Source organism: Amphiprion ocellaris, chromosome 20 (assembly GCF_022539595.1).
Source record: "Amphiprion ocellaris isolate individual 3 ecotype Okinawa chromosome 20, ASM2253959v1, whole genome shotgun sequence".
Classification (NCBI taxonomy): Eukaryota; Metazoa; Chordata; class Actinopteri; family Pomacentridae; genus Amphiprion; species Amphiprion ocellaris.
The window spans coordinates 8,788,071-8,810,769 of record NC_072785.1 but is presented as its reverse complement, the minus strand read 5'-3'; the positions used below and the strand labels follow the sequence as shown (position 1 = coordinate 8,810,769).

Below are 22,699 nucleotides of genomic sequence, written 5' to 3'. Positions count from 1 at the left end.
CATTAAGCCAAAGTTTTTTCCTTGAGAGAAAAACTATTTTATGAATTTACCTAAAAGCTGAAATGTTAAAGTTAAGACCCTACAATATGATTTATTACAAAAATGCACCTGCTTAATCTAAATGAAAAACTTAAGGCCCTACCATATTATTATTTACACTATAAATGTATCTGACTAATTTAGATGTTAAGCTAAAAGCATTATTATTTTGTATATAAATGTACCCTCCAAACTTCAGTTTTGAAATTAAGATCCTACAATGTTATTTATCATAAAGATTTAATTAGTTAAATGGATTGTTATTTCTTACACAAATTTATCTTACAGATTTAAATATTAAGCTTATGACCTGACAACATTATATATTGTATGAATTTTAACTGTCTAATTTAAATATTAAATATATTTAACATTATTATATAAATTATACAAACAATATGCATATTTTCTAAGTGTCTTTAAAACAGACACAACATCTCTCAAATTTTTGTTGCAAAAAGAACTTAATTCACAATAGCTACTATAGGTTAGGCCAGGATTAGGATTTCATACACAATTTCCACAATAAATATTTTTATTGTTCCAGTATTTTAACTTACTGTCTGTTTATGATGGCAAAAAGGAGAGTATCCAATACGATTCTGGGGTTTCAAAAAATTAAGACTACAGACAAAGTAGCTTTTGTTTTCTTGGATGCATCAATCTGAATCAATCTGCAACATATACTAATGTGATTTAGAAATAGGTAACTAAGCAAATTTTGACCACCTTACCATATGCGCACAAGTAACATTTTGTCACGAAAATACTGTGTTTACTTTGGTTTTACAGTCATTAATGAAAAAGTAAAGTCTTCTAGGGGGAGTTAGCAGTTTGCGTTTCTGTTCGAGTGTTTTGTCCCTCTTTGGCTGCTGTACCAAAACAATGACGTCATTTTGGAGCGAAAGTTTTCGAAAGATTTGACAGCATGGACAGGACGAGGGTGTGTGTTTGTTCTGGTTAAAATTATTGTTTAAAAAATCCTTAATATAATGTTCTGAAGTCATTCAAACAGCGACACACCGAGTTGGAATAAAAATGGAAGGTCTGGAGATGTCTGCGATGATACCGGCTCTCCAGGAGCTAGCTAGGTGAGTGACAAGCTAAAGTCGGCTAAAAGCTAAGCTGTCAACAGTCTAAGTAATTCAGGTTCAACTCCTTTTTTTGTATCGGCTACTTTTTGTAGTTATTAAAAAACTTTACTGATACATGTATCCATAAATAACCGAACATTGTGTTGCTATTTGCAGTGCTAGCGCTGCTGAATACGACCAGGCGGTGCAGAAACCGCGACAGATCCTCTGTCAGTTCATAGACAGGATCCTGACAGATGTGGATGTCGGTAAGTAAAGAGTATCAGCACATAGAGAGTGGTGGTTTCACAACAACAGAAACACCTGACAGTAGAGCTGTAAATCAGAGCTTACTGGTGAACACATGGTGGTCAAATATGTCAGTTCAAGTCAGTTTTGCCGATGCTGTTTCAAGTAGATGGCTACCAATACAGTCTTTCTAATGTCCTCATTAATTTTAGGTCCCTTTCTCTTCCCTCAGTTGCTCACTGCAAGTGTGATTGGACAATTTACAGTCATGACGTGTTGGAAAAGTCACGCATTTATGTATAAAGCAGGTTAAAAACAACAGGAATTAAAGTAGTAGAGCATAAAATATAATTTTGAAAAGACACATCTGTGTAAAATAAAAAGAATAAAAGATGCAGCACAATACCAGATCACATTAGTTTTTCAAACTCTGCTAATGGAATACCAGCAGAAAAGGTTGGATCTTAAGGAGCGACTTAAAAGTTTCCAAAGTCTAAGCAGTTCTCAAATGAAGGGGGAAACCTAGGAAAAATTAAGGGGAGGCACTGCACAGTCTATTATTGCACCTGAATTTTGGAACATCCAGGAGCATCGGCTTGGTTGATGTTAGTCCTCTAATCGGGATCTGAGAATGCATGCAATTTAATATGTTTTATTGTCATGAATATCAGGTTAACAACGTTGCCAAAGCCTCAAGTGTGGTGTAATTCAAATAGAGAAGAAAAAAGCAACAAATATATTTGGACAATATTCAAAATTTTTACTGTATTTCACAAAAAATTGCAGCAGAATATGTGTTTTCTATTTCTTACTTTTTTATAATTTTGTAACTTTTCAGGCTGATATTTCTGTGGGAGGTCTCCGATACCCAGGTTATGATCCTGTAGATCAAACTAATCATTTGTCTGTTTGTCCAGTTGCTCTAGGGCTGAATAAGAAGTCCAGCTCAGAGCCAGCTTGTGTGATGCTGCTAGACTTTGTGCAGCATATAATTAAATCTTCGTCTCTGATGTTTGCCAACCCTGCCTGCCAGCCAGCCGAGTTCCCGGAGACCACGCAGAGCTGCACTGGTAGGAGATGCTTGTCAAAAAGCTGTGATGTTGACAAAAAGACTTCTGAGATTTAAAAAAAAAAATTAATGTGGTTATTTGTCTTTTTCTCCTCTGAATTTCCAGACTTCAGTAAATGGGTGGCGGTCCGTTTGCTTCGAGTAGCAGCAGCTCCAGGATGCGACATCATCCACGGGCGGGTCTCTGCAGTGTTGTGCTCCTTGCTTCACACTCTGAGAGTCAGAGCACCATTCATCTTCAGCCGTCTCAGTCAGGAGCTCATAAATCTGTCCCAGGACCTAAGCAACATCCTGTACTCTCATATCACCACATTGGCAGGACAGGGACATGCTTTGGGCATCCACACGCAGAGCCGATGGCCTGTAACTCTCGAGTGCTTCAGCTTCTCCACCACATGTGCCTCCTCTTACCTCACCCCTTCACCTCTTGTACTGTCCTCGTCCGCTGCCTTGGAGTCGCTGACTGCCGTGACACTCGGTATCATAACTGACGCCTTGAGAGGAGTCGTGTCCTGTCGTGACCTGAGTGTAGCGTGGGAAACGGCGTGCTCCTTCCTGGCCAACGGCAACACCAGGCTGAGGAAGAACTCCATGGTGATGCTGAGAAAACTGGTGGAGCTGAGAGGGTTTCCTGAGATGCAGGGCCACGAGTTCTTTACGGCCTACTTTCACTTACTGGAAACGCACTCCTACGCTGCCACAGCAAACTTGAACGAGAAAGGACGTTATGAAGGAGAGCTGCTAAACCTGACGCGCTGTGTGTTTCAGTCACCCTCTGTTTCTCATTCGTGCTTTGAGCCCATCTATCTCTCACAGATATTTGAGTGTGTTTGTACTCTTGGAGGAGCAGCTGTAAAATTAGGGGCAGAAGTTACTGAATCTCTCTGCCTTGTCTTCAGCTTCTCATTATCCGTTGCCCCAGTTTATGAGAGTGCTGCATTTCTGAGGAGGCAGCGGATCACAGAGGTTTGCAGGACATTGGCATGCACTGTCGGGACAGAAAATCAAGCTGAAGTAAGATTTTGTTCCTTCCTTTACAGTGTGTGTTGCATCTTTCTTACTCCTGCCCTCTTCGCATTACCTGTGGTTCTTGTGATTTGCAGTGTGCAGAAGGGTTTCTCCAAGCCGCGCTGAAGGCAGAGATGGCTATCGTGGTGCAGGAGTCAGGAGATGGAGAAACTGCTGCCAAGAAATCCTGCAAATCTGTCAACAGTTTAGTGAAGAAAACAACAAATACATCATCAGCGTGAGTTCATAAATAATCGCAGCTCAGTTTGTTATTGAAGTAGGCCAGTGTTCTGAATTAGAGGCGTAAAAATACATTTCAGCGTGTTTTATAATTTCATAGTGTTTAATAGATGTTGCTGCTTGTTAAATTATTCTTTCATGAGTGCAGAATGGATGCTCAGTTGAGTGTATATCTGTCAGACAGTTGAAATGTGAAAGGAAGAGACAGGAGAAAGTCTTAGACAGCTTAGATATTCAGATATGTACACCTAATCAGTACACCTAAACCGTTTTCTTTCATGAAAGTCCCAAGTGTTGCTGTAGTGAAGATGTACAGAAGCACAACACCACCATAAAATACCACATTTTAAAGTACATTTTTGATTAATTACCAGTTTCAAACATGCTGCTTTCTGTTGACGTACGTTGTAATTACTATACATGCTTGTGAAAGTGCTTATATAAAAGTTTTTTTGTTTTTATTTTGGGATAATGTCTGTGATATCTGAAGTATTTTCCAGTTTCTGTAGACATTTAATTGTTGTTGTATAGTCACCTGGTGCCAGCGAAGAAGAGCGTTTGTAGTACTTTAATAGGTGTCCCAGCTGTGTGGAAAGGAGTGTTGTAGTAAGAAAGTTTGAACTAATTGTGGATTTTGACCCCTGAAATCTGCCAATGTGCATCTAAAAAAATCATAAAAATGGGGTTTACCCAAAAGAGACATTTACATACATCAATGTGGCAGATTTTGGGAGATTTTCAGAGACAAACATTAGAGAATAGAGAGCAGACAAATGACATGGAGTAAATGCTCGGGCAAGTCAGGACTCACTGGAGACTTGCTGCTCAGTGGCATTTGCTCCAGCCACCCAACCATTAGCTCACCCACAAAATCTTGATATTTAAAAGAATATGTGTCTCTGTGCGTTTAGTGAGGTGGACATGCGCGTTTGCAGTGAGGTTTGGAATGTGTTGAACGGTCGGCTGGAGCAGCTGCTGACGCTTTTGAACCCAGATTCTGCAGAACCTGAGAGCACAAAGACTCTGTCGACACTGCAGGGTTTGGCCCTCATCCTCCACCTGGCAGCCCTCTGCTCCTCAACCATCAGGTAGTACCTAAACATGAACACATGCTCAGGTTTGAGCTTTCACATTTAGTTTTTGCTGTCTCACAGAAAAACTGACTTTGTAGTGTTTTCTTTTTTGTCAGTTACTACAAAAATTACCTACTCATCTTGCCACAGTTTTGCCGCATGACTTTAACAATATTAATGGCATGTTCTAATTCTGTCACTCTTTTTTTTTTGTTGCGTCTTTGTAAACAGTTTGTCTCCTCTCCTCTGGGTGTCCACTGAGACTTTGGGAAGGGTACTGAAGAGCTGCCAATCAGTTTTAGAAGGAGGCTCTCAATCTGTCTCAAACCAGAGCTACTTTCAGTCTGCTGTCCAGGCCACTATCAGGGTCCTTGACGCTGTAATTTACCTGACAAGTAAGGATAAATTTGCAAAAATACATATCAAACATGCAGATCTGATGGTTCTGATTTAGCTTCCTGTCTTATTCATTTATTCTCCTTTAACTTTTAAGCATATTGCCATTCAGTTTTATCTTTATTTTTCATTATTTATTGCACTTACTCTAAAGTTTCTTGAAGAAATCAAGCCCAAAGCACATCCTTTAACAGCAGGATACTGATCACCATATTTGTATCTGTGCAACATAGTGAGCAGCCAGAGTGAGAATGGGCTCCAGCGTCAAGTGTGTGCTCTGCTGTCACTTCCCTGGGTGTGTGGGAACATGACTGTCTCAGCCTATAAGAGTTCAGGGTTTCCTTCATGGTTGCCTGCTTTGGCTCAGAGACTCAGCTTCTGTTATTGTGAGTACACATCGCGTCATGTTTTAGTTGACATTTATCTTGATGTTAAAGCAATGAAACTGTTGCATGCCTCCTTATTGAAATTAGGACCTAAACATTTTTGATTTTGACTGAAAAACTTTCACTGTAGTATTAAGAATAATAAAGAAACAATTTAATTAAGCTATGATATTACTGTCAAAATGTATGTATTGATGTCAAGCCTTGTATGTTTCTGCAGCACCTGAGGTCCAGGCAGACTGTGTGTCGCTGCAGGCCTTTCTGCATCGTGGTGTGTGCGAGACGTGGCGTATATTTGTGTTTTCAAAGGCGCTGGACAGTCAGGATGCGGATGTGAGAGCAGCAGCAGTCAGAGTCTTCCCCCTTCTTCTTCACCAACTGGGAAACAACCACCACAAGCTCATCGGCACTACACTGCTGTATGTAAACTGACATACCTCCACAGGTTTTCTCTCTCCCTTTTCTTTCTTATCACTGTTTTCCAGTCACTATTATTGGTATTTGTTGCGTATTTTCAGCTCCAGGCTGGAGGACAGTTCAGAGCAGGTGAAGAAGGAGCTTGCCAGGATCATTGGTCAGCTCAGCTGCATCCAGTCAGAGCTCTCCAAGCTCAGCGATGTCCACACAGAGTCCACCTGTCTTCCCAAAATTCTCTGCCTTCGCCAAAGCCTTGCAACAGAACATGCTGGCAAAGCGGTGCCATCCCTCAGGACATCTGTTGTCAAACCCTTCCTTCCACTACTCGGACCAGAAGCTCCAAGCAGCGTTAAACAAGGTACTCAGGAGGGGCTTGTATTAGCTATTCTTCTATTGTGAACTTTTACAACACATAGAAAGCAGAAAAGATGCTACATTTACTTATATACATTGTTATTGTCCTTGTATAATGATGCTATGTAGCCATGTTAATCAAACTCTATGTATATTTTTCAAATTTATTCAAAGTTTGGAAACACAGTGCTGATCTTAATTATATATTTTACTGTCCCAGCTTTCCTACAAGCTCTACCTCACCTGTGCCAGCATGTAAATCTGACTGGTGGAGACAATGACTCCCGGGCAGTTCTCTGTGTCCTGATTGGTCTAATGGAGGATTCAGATCAAGCAGTCAGAATACAGTTCAGCCAGTCGGTGCGTTTCCTGCTGACAGAGACAACACAGAGCTCTGAACAGGGCTCTTTGAATGAGGTGAGCAATTCCAGCAGGAAGCCATCATTGTAAATATATTTAGAAAAAAATATTCAATAATATTCAATTTGTTTATAGTTAAGCAGAGAAAGCACTGTCATGTGAGTTTTCATATAGTCCCCTCAGTGAGGGGAAAAAGTTAATGAGTGTGATCAAATGTTGGTTTGTACATCTTTCGATTTTGTGATTTGTATAAATACTTGTTTTTTGAGAGTAATGTGGAAGTTGATTATGTTTTGGTTTCTTCTTGCTGCTACAGCTCCTGGTTTCACGTCTTAAGGAAGCATTCAACAATGCTAAGCTCAGCAGAGATGACAACCTGCGCAACACCCTCATCGTCACCACCGGAGAGATTGGCAGGTATAGATGCCCATTGTGTTATCACTGTATACATTTGTACATGTGCATATCTAGAAAAGATCTTCACTTGTCTGTTTTTAATAACTCAGTATGTAGCTTTATTTGCCAATCCGTGTTGGACTAATTGCACGAATAGAGAAAACTAAATGCCTCCCTTTGATTAATCTGTAAAGACATCTTATTCTTGTTGTATGCTGCTTCTTACATACACTGTTAGAGTATGCAACCCTGTTTTTAATCTTATGCGTCACTGGCATTATAGAGTGTAAACAGATGCTACTGTAAATAAAGCTGTTATAAATAGTTATGCAAAATTGTCCTTTTGATAATTTTCTCCATCCCTATCTCCTCTTCTTTCAGAGCATCTCAGGGTAGTTTGGTGTCATTCTCTCTGCTGCGTCTCCTCCACTGTCTGCTATCCAAGTCCTCCATGGTTTCTGTGGCTGCTTACACTCAGATCAGAGCTCTGGCCACCGCCAAAGGCCTCAAACTGCAGACCCTCTTCAGTCAGTACAAGAACCCTATTTGCCAGGTAATAAAAGCCTTGCGCTGCCAATACTGCTTTAATCAAATTGGATTCATGCCATTGATTTGTTTGTATGACATGAATACATTTTAATATCTCTGTTACATGATGATAATTGTATAAATTATGGATACTAATCATACGACAATAAAACAAAGTGCTGCAGGGAGGCTTGTAATGTTTTCATGCAGTTATACCAGACTATTAAGCCATGTAATATATTTTTTATGACTATAACAGCACATAAATTGCTTTATAGTTATGATTCTGTTTCTGGCATGAGGTCTAAACATATGTTTCTTTGTGTGACTGTGCTTTGATGTGTATATTAATGATAGGGAAGAAGAAAAAGACAATGCACAGGATCTATTACAGCTATGCTGGAGACTGTAGGTGAAAATGTTATAAACAGCTTTTTTAATAAACATTAATTATATTTAGTTCCTGGTGGAGTCGCTACACTCTCGCCATGCATCAGCCCTGCACAGCACACCAGATCAGGGCAGTGAATCAGCCAATCAGAGGGAGCTGGCTCTGGACATCCTGGCTCAGATCGCACATGCTTTTGACTTCCCAGACCTCCACCGGTTCCTCACTGTATGAACAATCCCACATGCTCACACAGAAACAACATTACAGCAGTAAACTGTATGTGATGTATGTTACATGTGATCGTATTTTTGAACTGTATTATGTGATGAATGTTTTTGTGGTATTCTTACATATCTGTATACACAGCGTACCCTCCAGGTGCTGCTGCCCTACCTGGCAGCTAAGGCGAGCTCTACAGGCTCCGCCCTCATCCGTACACTAGCCAATGAGCTGAAGGCAAACAGGAGAGAGATCCTGATCAACAACTTTAAGTACATCTTCAGCCATTTGGTCTGTTCCTGCACCAAGGAGGAGCTGGAGAGGGCCTTCCACTACCTACAGGTATTCATTAAATTGGGGTTTAGAGGTGCAGTCTGTAGCTTTAAACTACAGGTAACATGATGTAACATCAAACTGCTTCAGCACAACATAACATGAAGGATCTATAGGAAAATGTCACTCACATACTGACTGTCACAAATGCAAATATGTTGTTTACAACTTGGCTACTGGGGTGAAGCAAACCCCTGCCTCTAATGAATATTAGTGTATTAGTGCTGATCAACATGCACAAAACCCAAGAACATTTTTGTAATTTAATACCTTTTAGACAGGTTCTATCAGTCTTGTGAAGGCAGCAGAGATGACAAATGGAGTAATGCTGAGCAACCACACTGATTTGTAATTCTCCTTCATGTTGTCCCAGAGTGAGACAGAGATTGAACTGGGCTCTCTGCTGCGACAAGACTTCCAGGGTCTTCACAACGAGCTGCTGCTGCGCCTGGGAGAGCACTACCAGCAGGTCGACCCACTTATTACAACACACTCCTGTTGTATATTAACTGCTTAGATGCCTTGCTTATTACTTGACCAGACACATGTGGCTTGAAATAGTTTTTTTTTTTTTGATTGTTTTTGCAGGTATTCAATGGTTTGGCAATCCTGGCCTCCTTTGCATCCAATGATGACCCATACCAGGGTCCCCGAGACATCACCACCCCAGAGCGAATGGTACTTATGAGATTCTGTTTCATATCATTGTATTCATTTTGGGCTTTTTGATTGCTGGTCAAAAAAAAAAGCATTTATAAAACTCTTTTGACAGTAATTTGGGATATTCCTTTGTCAAATGTGACACTTTTTAAACCAAGAAGTACTTTATTAGTAAAAAACTTTAAAATGATTTTAAAAAAATTAACCTCTATGCAAGAAACTGAAACCTTGTATTTGTACCAGTCCATTCAGTTGTCTTTAACATCGTTAAAGGTGGAATGTGCGATTGTAATACAGTAAACTTTTTGTCAGATTTAATGAATATCTACTCTGTAGGTTCCAAGCTGTCCATTCTATGTGTGCACTCAAACACATATTGTACACAGCTGTAGCTCTTTAAATGGGACACAAACAAAGTTTCTCAGCCTGATTCACACAATTCCAACCAGTCCTGTATATATTTGTGCTCATGCACAGTCTTACTCCAGAATCACAGACTCCATCTTTAAACATAATAATTGAACATTTCCTCTCTTTTATACATGCACTTGTATTTACCCCACCTCTCTGTCTGTCTTCATTATGGGCTAGGCTGACTATTTGCAGCCAAAGCTGTTGGGGATTCTCGCCTTCTTCAACATGCAGCTGCTCAGCTCCAGCGCAGGAGAGAAAAACCGCAAGAAGTTGGTGTGTGATCCATTAATGACAAATTTAATGACTGTTTCTAAATCCCAGTCACAGTGTTTTTATTTGTCCACTGCACTCTTTCTGCTTAGCTTGCACGTATCTTAATTAGAAACTCTCCGCCTCTTCTCTGTGCAGGCGTTGACAAGTGTAATGGCTCTAATGCGACTGATGGGCTCCAAGCACATCAGCTCTGTCAGAGTGAAGATGATGACGACGCTCCGCACCGGCCTCCGATACAGAGAAGACTTCCCGCTGCTCTGCTGCCAGTCAGTAGCTACGCACTCGCACATATAATCATAAACTGCCTCTCGGTGGTGTGTTGCTTCTGTAATTGTCAAAAAAATAGTTGTAACTGCTTTTTAATGAATGCACATTGCACGCCCACCTCCTTGTCTGGTTGTAGAAAGAACTTTTTGTTAACTACAGTCCCTCTCGCCAGCTCAAAGCTTGTGTTTCTGATTCCTTGTATTTTATTTTTTGCTTCCTCTTGACAGGACGTGGGAGTGTTTTGTTAGAAGCCTGGAGCCTCCACACCTGGGCCCCCTTCTGAGTCATGTTATTGTTGCTCTGCTCCCCTTGATCCCACTGCAGCCCAAAGAAACTGCTGCTATCATCCGCTTTCTTATCCTGGATAACAGGTATCATACTAAGAAACAAAATATCCACATAAAATGAAACATCAAAGCCTCTTAAGAGAAAATTAAACTCTATTTTCCTGTTTTTCTGACTTGAAAAATTGTAAATCATCATTTTGTCAGTGTACAAAACACATACATCTTTTTTTGTCCAAGGATTGAGCACAAAAACATACAGATTTTTGCATTGCACCACTGTAGACTGTTCCCCTACTATGGTTCTAATGTTATTCAAGAAGACCTGCAGTCATATTCAAATATCTGTAACACTATAGTTCTTACTAACGCCTCACTTCTATCAATCTGTCACAGGGAAGAAGTCAACGACTACCTCCATGAGATTTACTTTCTGCCAGACCACCCTGAGCTAAAAGACATTCACACTGTTCTGCAGGATTACAAAAAGGTCTGTCTGGAGGTCATGAGGATAATAAAAAAGATGATGACAAAGGTTATTCATTGTGACCGTGATGATTTTGAAGATGAAAAACGTAAATTGAGTGCTTTATTTCTTCTAGCTGACAGCCAGCAGCAGTGATCTGGCTGCAGCGCTGCAGCTTTCTATGAGAGCTGTTCAGCATGAGAACGTTGATGTAAGGATCCATGCACTGACCAGCCTCAGGGACATGATGCACAGCGAACAGGTACACAAACATATACAGTATATGCTAGTAAGCACCAAAACTCTACTTAGTATAACACTGTGTGACCACTTAACTCACCTGTTATGTTTATGAATGCTGATAATCATCAACCAAAAAATTGAATATGCATGATGCTTCCTGTAGCATCCAGCTTTAAATTCTCACACTTTCCTGTGCATGTATAGAAATTCAGGCCTAGAAGCTGCTCACCTCCACCGCTGCAGTGTCAGTTACCTTTAATTTTTCTTAAATTTACAATAATGTTTTGTACTACAAATATTTTCTTGTGCGTTTTCGACTACAGGAGTGGCTGCTGCGGCAGGTCTGTGCCAGTGAGGCGGTGGAGCCGGTCATCTCCAACCTGGTGTCAGTGCTGCTGAAGGGCTGCCAGGACTCGTCTCCAGAGGCCAGGCTGCTCTGCGGGGAGTGTCTGGGTGAGCTGGGGGCCGTGGATCCCGGACGTCTGGACCTGTCGCACACACACACCCACGGCAACCGCAACACATTTGTGGTAAGTAATGCTATCACCTAACTGTGCATTTTATAATCAACAGGATTGTACCTACATTTATTTTTTTATACTTCCTTTTCAATTTCACAGAAATATTTTCAACTATACTAAAGGTTTAGAGGATTTTTTGAAAGTTTTGCTATTATTCTGGGTTCAGGTTAGGCGCTGGATGATTTTTGATGTCTGCATTCAGGTTGTAGGTGTGTTCAACACTTAGTCGCCCGTTTTAGCTCAGTAAACTTGTCTTTTTTTTTGTGTCTGCATTTGTTCTCATTGTTTAACTCCACAAAAGAGGTGTCATTGTCATTGTATGAGATTGATGCATATTTTAGTCTTGCAGCCAAATATTTTAATATTTAGTGCATGTGTGTGACCATCACCGGCCCTCCCTGAAAGCTAAGCAGATATTCTTTATTAGAATTCCCTATTATAAGCCAGGGAGGGCAGTGCTACACCTCAGTGATGTGTGTCTTGTGTCTTGTCTGACGTAAAAAACTCCACACAGCAATTTATGTTATTAGAAATTAAACTGTAGTAATTAAATAAATAAATACTGACATTTCCTCTTTCCATGGACACATAGCCACAACAGATAATATGAATATATTATATTAGTGGAAAAATGCTACCACAAGCAGTATATTTTACCACTATTGCGAAGAGCTATTTTATGCATTCTTATAGATTTCCATGAATTGACTCAAGATAGTCTGTCCACTGCAGCATCAAGTTTATTTAACACATGATGAACCACATCTAAGTGTCCCATATATTTTTCCTGCTGACAGAGTGGGGTTGATGATCCAAACTTTGCCTACGATTTGCTCACTGAACTGACGAGAACATTTCTGGCTTACGCTGATGATGTGAGAGCCCAGGACTCTGCTGCCTATGCAATTCAGGTACACACATCCTCACACTCATACTCACAACCACTTCGCAAATCCAACAGCTTTAATTGTTGTGCGTTCCTTTATCTTGCCCCATGTCTTATTTGTGTAACATGTTTCTCTGGGTGTTTTTATGTGCACTGTAGGAACTGTTATCCATATTTGAGTGTCGTGAGGGTCGAAATGATTCACCAGGCCGCCGTCTGTGGAGGAGATTCCCAGAGCAAATACAAGAAATACTGGAGCCTCACCTCAACAGCAGGTATATTTTTACACCTGCATGTTGTAGATTAAAACTCTGATGTCTCGTAATAGTCGGACACATATTTAAGGAAATCAGATCTGGCAAATTATGGTGCTGCTTCTTTTTTATTCATTCTTTAAGTCTTTATCCTACTTTGTACATATACTATCATAATTCCCTCCATTTTTCTGTCTTCCCCTTGTATTTCATTTATTTATTTTCTATTCTCTTTCTCTCATCTGCAGATACAAGAGCAGTCAGAAGGAGGTGAACTGGTCTAAATTGAAGAAGCCAGTGTACCTCAGCAACAGAGGAAGCAAGTTCTCTGACTGGTCAGCCACCTGGGCTGGATACCTGATCAGCAAGGTTAGCTGATCTCTATTCAGCAGAATCAAATAACCAAACTTGCATGTCTTAAACAAGTCAGAAGTTTTAGGTATTGATTTTTTGTGCTCCAGGTGAGACATGAGCTGGCTGGCAAGGTGTTCAAATGCTGCAGTTTCATCATCAAACACGACTACAAGGTCACAATCTACCTGCTGCCTCATATTCTGCTCTACATGCTGCTGGGCTGCACACCTGCAGAGCAACAGGGGGTAAGGACATGTTGATCACTTGCCGTGCAACATAAGTTATTACAGGTGTTTTTAGTTTTGTTGTGGTTTAGTCAGGTAGATTTTTTTTTAAAGTGACAGCATGTCTTCTTCAAGGTAACAGAGGAGATGCTGGCCGTGCTGACAGAGGGTGATGGACGAGGAGGTGGGCGTGTCCAGGATACGGCCTCCAGCCTATCACAGCTCAGCACTCAGACTGTGTTCAGCATGTTGTCACATCTGACACAGTGGAGCCGCCACAACCTCTACTCCAAACCCAAACTGAACGGTAAGAGAAACAACAATCTTTACACACGCCCTTCAAAACATTCATTTGTTCCAGAAGGCTGCAATAACAACAAGACATGATTTTACAAAATAAAAAAAAAACACTCTTTAAAAATATAAGAAAAAAATAATCCCAAGTAGTAAGGAGTGAAGAAATCGTGAAGCTAAAGAGCAGTGTACACTGTGCAAGAGTTGTAGTAGTTGTTTGTCTGTATGTTATGTTTATGCATAAGTGCATGTGTGGGTATGCATGCATCAATATTTTATACAGATTTTTACATTGCTGCTTTAGATGAAGTTCTATTTCACAGTCCTCACAGCATGATCAAAGTAGCTCTTTCTTAGTCACTCTGTGTTCAATTTAATAATGTATGAAGTAAAAACTAAAAATGTGACTTTGCAGAGAGTGGCGATTACCAGCGTGTGGTGGCCTTCCTGAAGGGTATTCCACAGGATGTTCTCGCCAAGGCCTCTCTACGATCCAAAGCATACACTCGTGCCCTCATGCACTTTGAAGCTTACATCCTAGAAAACAAAGAGAACATCCAGGACCATCTCACCTTCCTGCAGGTCAGATAAGAAGACGGACTAAATACTTTACCTGTATCATAAAACTTATTGTGACTGTCACATAAACTGTTCTTTGATAGGTTTTTGAGCTCATCCTGTGAAATTGGTCAGGATTTTGATAAAGGAAAAATTGTAACTCTCTTGAATAATTTGCTGTTGCAGACGCTGTACGCTGCGATGCACGAGCCTGATGGAGTGAGGGGCGTCAACGCTCTGAGGAGGGAGGAGCCGTCGCTACGGGAACAGATACTTGAGCACGAGAGCATCGGCCTGCTTCGGGACGCAACGGCCTGTTACGACCGAGCCATCCAGCTGGAGTCAGACCAGGTACTCACATGCACCGAGGTTAACATGAGCTCTGCAACAAGTAAAGGCATCTTTTGCATCCTTCCGCTGCTGCTTCATTTTTCCAGTTAGACCAGAAAGTTGGTCTGACAGGCAGACTTAAAATCTTACTTGAATTAAATTTTTGGGCTTAAAGATTGTACAGTTGAGTAAGTTTATCTTTAATTTGGTCTAATGCTCCTTCAGCTTACTTGTGAAAACTTTTTGAAAAGTTCTCAATTTTCATTCTCAGTTCAACAAGGCTGTAATCAACACTCAAAAAATCAGTGCAAGGTTCAGAACAGTAGTGCAGTGACAATATTGGACTGAGAAAAAAAGGACCACATCCTTATAGAGGAGATGCCACTTTTGTGCACTTTATTAACTATATATTATCACTTACGTTGAAACATAATTATGTGCTCTCAGATGTTTTCTTGATATTTTCTTATTTCATCGTCTCATTGTGTGCAGATCGGTCACTATCATGGAGTAATGACCTCCATGCTCGGCCTGGGGCAGCTGTCCACTGTCATCACGCAGGTTAATGGAGTACTGGCCAACAAGTGAGACATATATACAGATGCATTACAGTTGATCCAATTCTCAGTAATGGTGCTTTTAAATTGAAGTTAAACCCTTTTATATACACATTTAGGCATCAGTGGAAATCTGAGCTGAACACCTACAGAGTAGAAGCAGCCTGGAAGCTTGGAAAATGGGACCTGCTGGAGGATTATTTGAGTTCAGGTAATAAAATGAAATGATTGCCCTTGAAAGTTTCAACATCTTGATTCGTTTTGTGGCTTAAAATGGAATTTATTGCGTTATTCGTCTGTTTCCAGACCGTCAGTCCAGTACCTGGGGTGTTCGTCTTGGCCAGTTGTTGCTGTCAGCAAAGAAGCAGGATGCGGAAACTTTCTACGAGAAGCTGAAGCTGGTGAGGAAGGAACAGGTCGTCCCTCTGTCAGCTGCCAGTTATGAGTGTGGAACCTACCAGAGAGGATACGAGTACATTGTCAGGTAGTTGTTTGCAGTTGATTCCTGGTTATCAGTAGCAATAACTTGTAATTTCAAACAAATGTATCTGTGTGTTTTAGGCTCCACATGCTCAGCGAGCTCGAGCACTCATTCACTGAGCTGCAGAAACATAAAGAAGGCTCCACCCCGAGCCTCAGCCAGCTGCCTCCCCATTGGTCGGATCGGCTGGAGATGACCCAGAATTCCTTCAGGGCCAAGGAGCCGGTCCTGGCCCTCCGTCGTGCCCTGCTCAGCCTGGGACCACAGTAAGAAAGCATCTCTGGGCACATACACATATCAGCACATCTTTTAGGTGTTTAAAGGCTTGACTATTTACTAAATAGTTTATTTTTATGAGGATTAATTTCTGAGTGTATATGCTACAGTATTTGCTTTCCTTTACAGGATGTGTGTAACTCAAACTTATCAGTGTCTATTATCACTGTTTAACCTTAAACTGAGCTTAGGCAGTCGTTTTTTGCATGTCTGTTTCTCAGACTTCTCAGTATTTTTTATCATAATTTAACCTTAACCTGGCGTAGGCAGTAAATTTTTTATGTCACTGGGCAAAAATTCCACAGTACGCTTTCAGCATGTTATAATTCAAGTGGTCTGACAGTGAAGTACATTTCTGTATCTCCTCTTGGCTAGCATGTGGGGGCTGAATGGGTTTTATAGAGGACTTTTAACTGACAAAGTTGATTTGTATAATATGTGTAGCTGAAAGATGATGTTGACTTTTGACTTGACTATTTTTATCTCTTATGAAGTGCACCCGTGCCATCGCAGCTTTAGCTTGTGCAGTGATCTTCTCCTTCTTGCTTTGCAGGACTGTACGTCAGGAGCTGGTAGGTGAGTGCTGGTTACAAAGCGCCCGGGTGGCCAGAAAGGCAGGACACCACCAGACAGCCTTCAACGCTCTGCTGAACGCTGAAAACACACACCTGGCTGAGCTGGTCACAGAGAAGGCCAAGTGGCTTTGGTCGAAGGTATAACTAACCTGTGAATTTGTTCGTGAAGCTTGGTTTTGTTGTGCTTTTTGCACGACTTATTTTCATTCTGTTAAACCACAAAATATCAGCTGTCACGTACCAACCCCTCACACATGTGTTTTCCTACTCACAGTTCAGTTCAGTTCCACATATTTACACATATAGAACACTAATCAAACCTTCTGTGTTTCCTTCTCAACAGGGGGATGTACACCAGGCCCTGATCGTCCTGCAGAAGGGTGTAGCTCAGTGTTTCCCTGATGACGAACCCCTAATCGACCCTCGCAGCCTCCAGACTAAAGGCAAGGCCATGCTGCTGGTGGGACGCTTCATGGAGGAAACGGCCAACTTTGAGTCCAACGCCATAATGAAGGCATACAAGGTACAAGCCATAATCGTCACCCTTATTACTGCTTTTTTGTTTGTTTTGTTAGACACTTTCAGTAGGCTTGCATATTATATCAACACATGTACAAACTGGACGTCAAGAGCAGACTTTAAATATCCACTTGGCAATTTTTGGGATATTTCAGAGTGGTGGTTCCCCCAGAAACTGACAAAAAAATAAAAATCTGAGTCATTATTTCAGCTGTTACACGCCTCAACTGAGGTTTCCTTTAAACCTACAAATCAGTGATGTTGAAGTAATTCCTTGATTGCAGCTTCACATTAAGGAGTCATAAAAGCTTCTCTTTTATCAATTACCTTGTGTTTTCTAGGATGTGACCAATCTTCTGCCAGAGTGGGAGGACGGGAACTTCTACTTAGCAAAGTACTATGACAAAGTGATGCCCATGGTGACCGATAACAAGCTGGAGAAACAGGGGAACCTCATCCGATACATCGTCACGTACTTTGGAAAGTAAGTTGTTCTTTCTGCTGATATGCAGCCAGTGCTTTTGTCACTCACTGTAGGCTCAGTAGTTTCTTCATCAACCAACCCGTTTATAAACTGTCTTCTACTCAGAGCCCTGCAGTTTGGAAACCAGTACATCTACCAGGCGATGCCTCGTATGCTGTCTCTCTGGCTGGATTTTGGAGCCAAAGTGTGTGAGTGTGAGAAAGGTAGGTGGCCAGTATTGTCTGTCTAAGTATACAAAGATGATATACCGAGGGACCTGAGATACTTCGGTGTCTGTCCAATCCATTAGCAGACCCATTCCTTAATGCCTATTTACTTTTCCACTATATCCCTCTGCTACAGCCGGCCGAGCAGACAGACAGATGCGACAGGAGCTGGCTAAAATTAACACGGTCGTGAGTGAGCACTGTGACAACTTGGCACCGTACCAGTTCCTGACCGCATTTTCCCAGCTCATCTCCAGAGTGTGTCACTCCAGTGATGAGGTTTTTACTGTCCTCATGACTATTGTGGCCAAAGTATTCCTTGCATACCCCCAACAGGCCATGTGGCTGATGGCTGCAGTCTCCAAGGTATGTTCAAAACATCCTCAGGAACGTCTAAAGCCTGTTTGTGTAAATGGCTACACATTACCATAGCTACTATGTAAGTCTATATACATGTATGTATGCCACTGTGTATGTAATGTGAGTTTTGTTTATGTGTACATGTGCTTCTGTTTTTTCCTGATGCTAAAATGTAATTCAACAGATCCATTTCATCCATGATTATTGAACTGCCAGATGTTTCATCACCTTCAAGATTACTAAAATGCTTTAGCAGAAAAAAAATCTAATCTGCACTCTTGTCTGTGTGTTTGTTTAGTCGTCCTACCCGATGCGTATGAACCGCTGTAATCAGATTCTTAAAAAAGCCATCAGTCTTAAACCGTCTTTGGAGAAATTCATTGGAGATGCAAACAGACTGACTGACAAGCTGCTGGAGCTCTGCAACAAGCCGGTACACACACACACATACACACACACATACACGCACGCACACACACGCACACACATCCATAAACATACAAGTACATTTACTGTAAATTCTTGATCTTAAAAAGGGACATCTTTCAATTCAAGATGACAGATCTATCTAATGATTTTCTAAACAAATTGCTGCAAATGCAAGTGCAGCTTTGTTTAAGAAGTAATAAAGCATGTGTTCATATTCTTCTGTATGGTGCTATTCAATCGATACATACATATAATAATCAGTTTTAATTGTCTTTGGAGCCACAGTGAAAAAAATGTAGCTGCTCATGCCTTTCCAAGGCTGATTATTTCCTTATTTTAACAACATTAGTGAGCCTATTGAGGAAAGTAAACAGTATTGCTGCAGTGAGTAAAGTAAGGGCACAAACAAAATGAAAACATTTATAAGTGTTATTTTAATACCAGATTTTTAGAGCAGTTTTTGCTTAACTATCTCTGATTTGCCAGAAAATGTTATGTTTGTATAAAGATGTTTGTGATATTTTAGCTTGATACACACTTTCTGCGGGACAACTTGTCACAAATGCTCATTCTGTGATGAAAGTTCAACGAAAACAACTTTTTAATTTATGCTCAGAGAAGGGACTTTTCATGATTTCTTGAATTTTTTGTTTTTTATTTCATGTAACCTATAATCAGAGATTATTTGAGTGACATGCCCAGTATTGCGGATTCTCAATTAATGACATGATGAGAAATAACAGAGGCAATGTTAGGCTTTATCTTAAATAGTTATTAATTGCCATCCAAACATGGCCTTAAATTTAAAAAAAGAAGAAAAAACACAAAGTACTTCTGAAAGTACTTGATATATTAATCTACAATGTTACAAATTCATTTTCAAATATCCATAGTTTAAGATAAATAAAATAGTCTCAAGCAAATTAGAGGTGGTCAAGCAGGAGGCCCCTGATGATTTTCATTGTAATTACCCACAAGGTGGTTCAGCAGTAGATAAATGTTTCTAAATGCTTCTTTCAGGTGGATGGAAACAGCACCACCCTCAGTATGAGCGTTCACTTCAAGCAGCTGAAGCGTCTGGTGGAAGAGTCGACCTTCAGCCAGATCTTGATCCCGCTGCAGTCGGTCCTGATCCCGACGCTGCCCTCAACAGGCGGAGCAAACTCGCAGCACGACGCCTTCCCAGGACACTGGGCGTACCTGGACGGCTTTGAAGACAGTGTAAGAAAAAGACAGTGTTGATTATTCTTAACCATCCCTGTGGAATATTTAGCATTCAGTAAGCCTTATGCCTCACCAGCAACATTAGTTAGAAAATAATTTTGAAATGGTAGCTGGCATGTGAATACAAGCATGTGTGCGTGTGTGTGTGTGCGTGTGCGTGTGCGTGTGCGTGTGTGTGTGTGTGTCTGTAGGTGGAGATCTTGGCCTCCCTTCAGAAGCCTAAGAAGATAAGTCTGAAGGGTTCAGATGGTCGAAGCTACACCATGATGTGCAAACCTAAAGATGACCTGAGGAAGGACTGCAGACTCATGGAGTTCAACTGCCTCATTAACAAGGTGTGTGTGTGTGACATAGACTCAGATTAAAAAAAAAAACATGCACTGAGTTAATAGTTAATATACCTTCATTGTTTTTAATTATGCGCTACTGTATATTGGAAGGCAAAACCTCGTTTTCATTGATGTGAGTATAGGTGGACAAAATGATCATTTATAACACCTTTTCAATGATGAATATCAACTACAACAGCACTATTTGTAAGAAAAAAGAATGTATAACAATGTATATATACACTTCATAGGAATATACTTACATTATATCAGCAGCAAAATGAAAAAAAAATTGGAAAATACAGAATTCGACAATTTTAAAGAAGGGAAACAAGCCTTTCTTTTTATACGTTGTCATTCACATTTTCCAGTTAATAAACCTACATTACATTTTTCTGAAAATACCAAGTGTTTTATAGTTTATTAGCAAATATCTCCACAGATTATATATATAGATTCAGAATTTTACTTTTACCCTGTCTATTTTTTGGTTTATTCTGGCCTCTAAAAATGAATCAACATGTCTTTTTTACGTTAACGTACATTTTACAATCCATAAAGATTAGATTTAGTATAGGGCTGTGGCATGGATGTCATTATATTGTCCATGTAATAGTATATGCATAAAATGCTTTAAAACACTCTCAATAGGGTATATGTACATGCTTTCTGTGTGTGTAGTGCCTACGTAAAGATGCTGAGTCAAGACGGAGGGAGCTACATATCCGCACCTATGCTGTGATTCCCCTCAACGAGGAATGTGGCATCATCGAATGGGTCAACAACACTGCTGGACTGCGACACATTCTCACCAAGCTGTACAAAGAGAGAGGTATCCTCACCTGTAAAGCTTATAGAGGTAGAGATGAACCATTAGGTCAGTAAATTTGGTGAAATGATTTAATTGTTTGTGCTTTTAAGGCGTCAACCTGTCAGGTAAAGAGCTCAGGAAGCTCATTCTTCCAAAGACGGCCCCCTTTGAGGAGAAACTACGAATCCACAAGGACGTATTATGTGCTCGGCATCTCCCCGTTTTCCACGAGTGGTTCCTCCGGACCTTCCCTGACCCCACATCATGGTGCGACTTTCCTTACAACTCTTCTACAATTGCATTTAAAAGGGCAACAAACAGTGGTATTAATCAAATTGAACGCGTCTGAAGTAGGAATTTTTTTTTTAAACGTGAATTTTACATGGTTACAATGCAGAAAGGGTCCAGTAGAGGTTTTAAGATGAGGATAAATTCAGAATATAAAGTTTAATGTATGTATATGTGTGTTAACAGGTACAGCAGCCGCTCTGCCTACTGCCGCTCCACTGCTGTCATGTCCATGGTGGGCTACATCCTGGGTCTGGGAGATCGCCATGGAGAAAACATCCTTTTCGACTCCTTCACTGGGGAATGCGTCCATGTTGACTTCAACTGCCTCTTCAACAAGGTTTGAGAAACTTACATCATTTGTTATTTCCGTAAAAATTCTAAAAAATAAAAATCTAATAATTTTGATTTTCTGTACTGTTTCTGTAACTGGTGATTCTAAATTGTCCGTAGGTGGGAATGTCAGTGTGATTGTTTGTAGCCCTGTGATAAACTGGTGACCTGTCCAGGGTGTCCGCTGCTTTCACCCTAAGTCAGCTGGGATAGACTCCAGCCCCACAGCGACCCTAATGAGGATGATGCATTGTATAGATAATGGATGGATGGATGGTATCACTTTGGTTTTGTGTGACTTACCATTCGATTTCTCTCCTGCCCCTTCTCTGCCTCCCCACTAGGGGGAGACATTTGACGTACCAGAGGTGGTTCCCTTCCGTCTGACCCAGAACATGGTCCACGCTATGGGTCCCATGGGCACTGAGGGCCTCTTTCGGCAGGCTTGCGAGGTCACATTGAGACTAATGAGGGACCAGAGAGAGCCACTTATGAGGTACGCTCACATAAATACACTATGATTTTCAAATTATCCTATTTAACCTGTTTTATGATCTGTAAATGCACATTTAAAAACAAGAACTGGGTTTTGGAACTACTGGGAATAGAGTATAAAGCAGGGAGCATAAGTGTGAGTCGGGCTTTCTAAAGTCAGCATTTCTGTTTTTAATTTTTCCTCCAAGTGTGCTTAAGACTTTCCTTCATGACCCTCTGGTGGAGTGGAGCAAACAGGCCAAAGGACTGTCGAAAGCCCAGGCCAATGAGACAGGAGAGATAGTTAATGAAAAGGTGTGTATATTTCTTAGATTTTGCCACTAAAGGTATGTTTACGTGCAAACAGAGCAGCGTATAATTCAAATATAACCCGTATATGTTGTATCATCTTTCTGTGCCAGGCTAAAACTCACGTGTGCGACATCGAGCAACGTCTGCAGGGAGTGATAAAGAGCAGGAATAAAGTGCTGGGTCTGCCTCTGTCCATAGAGGGACACGTCCACTACCTCATACAAGAAGCTACCGATGACAAACTGCTCTGTCAGATGTATTTGGGCTGGGGGCCTTACCTGTAGAAGAATGGAAGATGCTTTCTGTACTGGCAGTTTCTTCAAAAGATCTTTATAATTTAATATTTGTTCCACCATTTCCACAATTGGTTTTGAGTTTCCTGTTTTTTGGAAGCAAATTAAGTGCCATTTCTGTACATTCACCTGTAATAAAAGATGTTTTGTTAGTGTAATTTTGTCTGTAAACGTGCTGCAGTGTGTCTT

At 40.8% G+C, this 22,699-nt stretch overlaps 1 protein-coding gene across 2 annotated transcripts; it reads left to right on the top strand.

The window, feature by feature from the left end:
* Positions 1 to 928: 928 nt before the first annotated feature.
* atr (ATR serine/threonine kinase) lies at positions 929 to 22,668 on the top strand. Of its 2 annotated transcripts, XM_023262502.3 has the most exons (48): positions 929 to 1,130; positions 1,290 to 1,381; positions 2,279 to 2,431; positions 2,537 to 3,444; positions 3,534 to 3,676; positions 4,590 to 4,766; positions 4,983 to 5,146; positions 5,381 to 5,533; positions 5,754 to 5,952; positions 6,052 to 6,308; positions 6,525 to 6,721; positions 6,981 to 7,081; positions 7,442 to 7,613; positions 8,049 to 8,204; positions 8,346 to 8,540; positions 8,905 to 9,000; positions 9,120 to 9,209; positions 9,783 to 9,878; positions 10,014 to 10,144; positions 10,373 to 10,516; positions 10,826 to 10,919; positions 11,032 to 11,157; positions 11,462 to 11,668; positions 12,457 to 12,570; positions 12,705 to 12,820; positions 13,048 to 13,168; positions 13,261 to 13,398; positions 13,513 to 13,684; positions 14,087 to 14,253; positions 14,416 to 14,580; positions 15,052 to 15,143; positions 15,236 to 15,327; positions 15,423 to 15,600; positions 15,678 to 15,863; positions 16,427 to 16,586; positions 16,792 to 16,971; positions 17,309 to 17,451; positions 17,557 to 17,654; positions 17,794 to 18,023; positions 18,316 to 18,450; positions 19,467 to 19,667; positions 19,862 to 20,005; positions 20,681 to 20,831; positions 20,921 to 21,077; positions 21,285 to 21,438; positions 21,776 to 21,927; positions 22,115 to 22,220; positions 22,328 to 22,668. In XM_023262502.3, the coding sequence occupies exons 1-48, from the start codon at positions 1,078 to 1,080 to the stop codon at positions 22,499 to 22,501; spliced, it is 7,830 nt and encodes a 2,609-aa protein (XP_023118270.2). In that variant the 5' UTR covers positions 929 to 1,077; the 3' UTR covers positions 22,502 to 22,668. The 2 variants fall into 2 exon arrangements, with proteins under 2 accessions (XP_023118270.2, XP_054861883.1); XM_055005908.1 differs by lacking the exon at positions 929 to 1,130 and having other exon boundaries at positions 1,316 to 1,381; positions 2,395 to 2,431.
* The last annotated feature ends 31 nt before the right edge of the window (positions 22,669 to 22,699 follow it).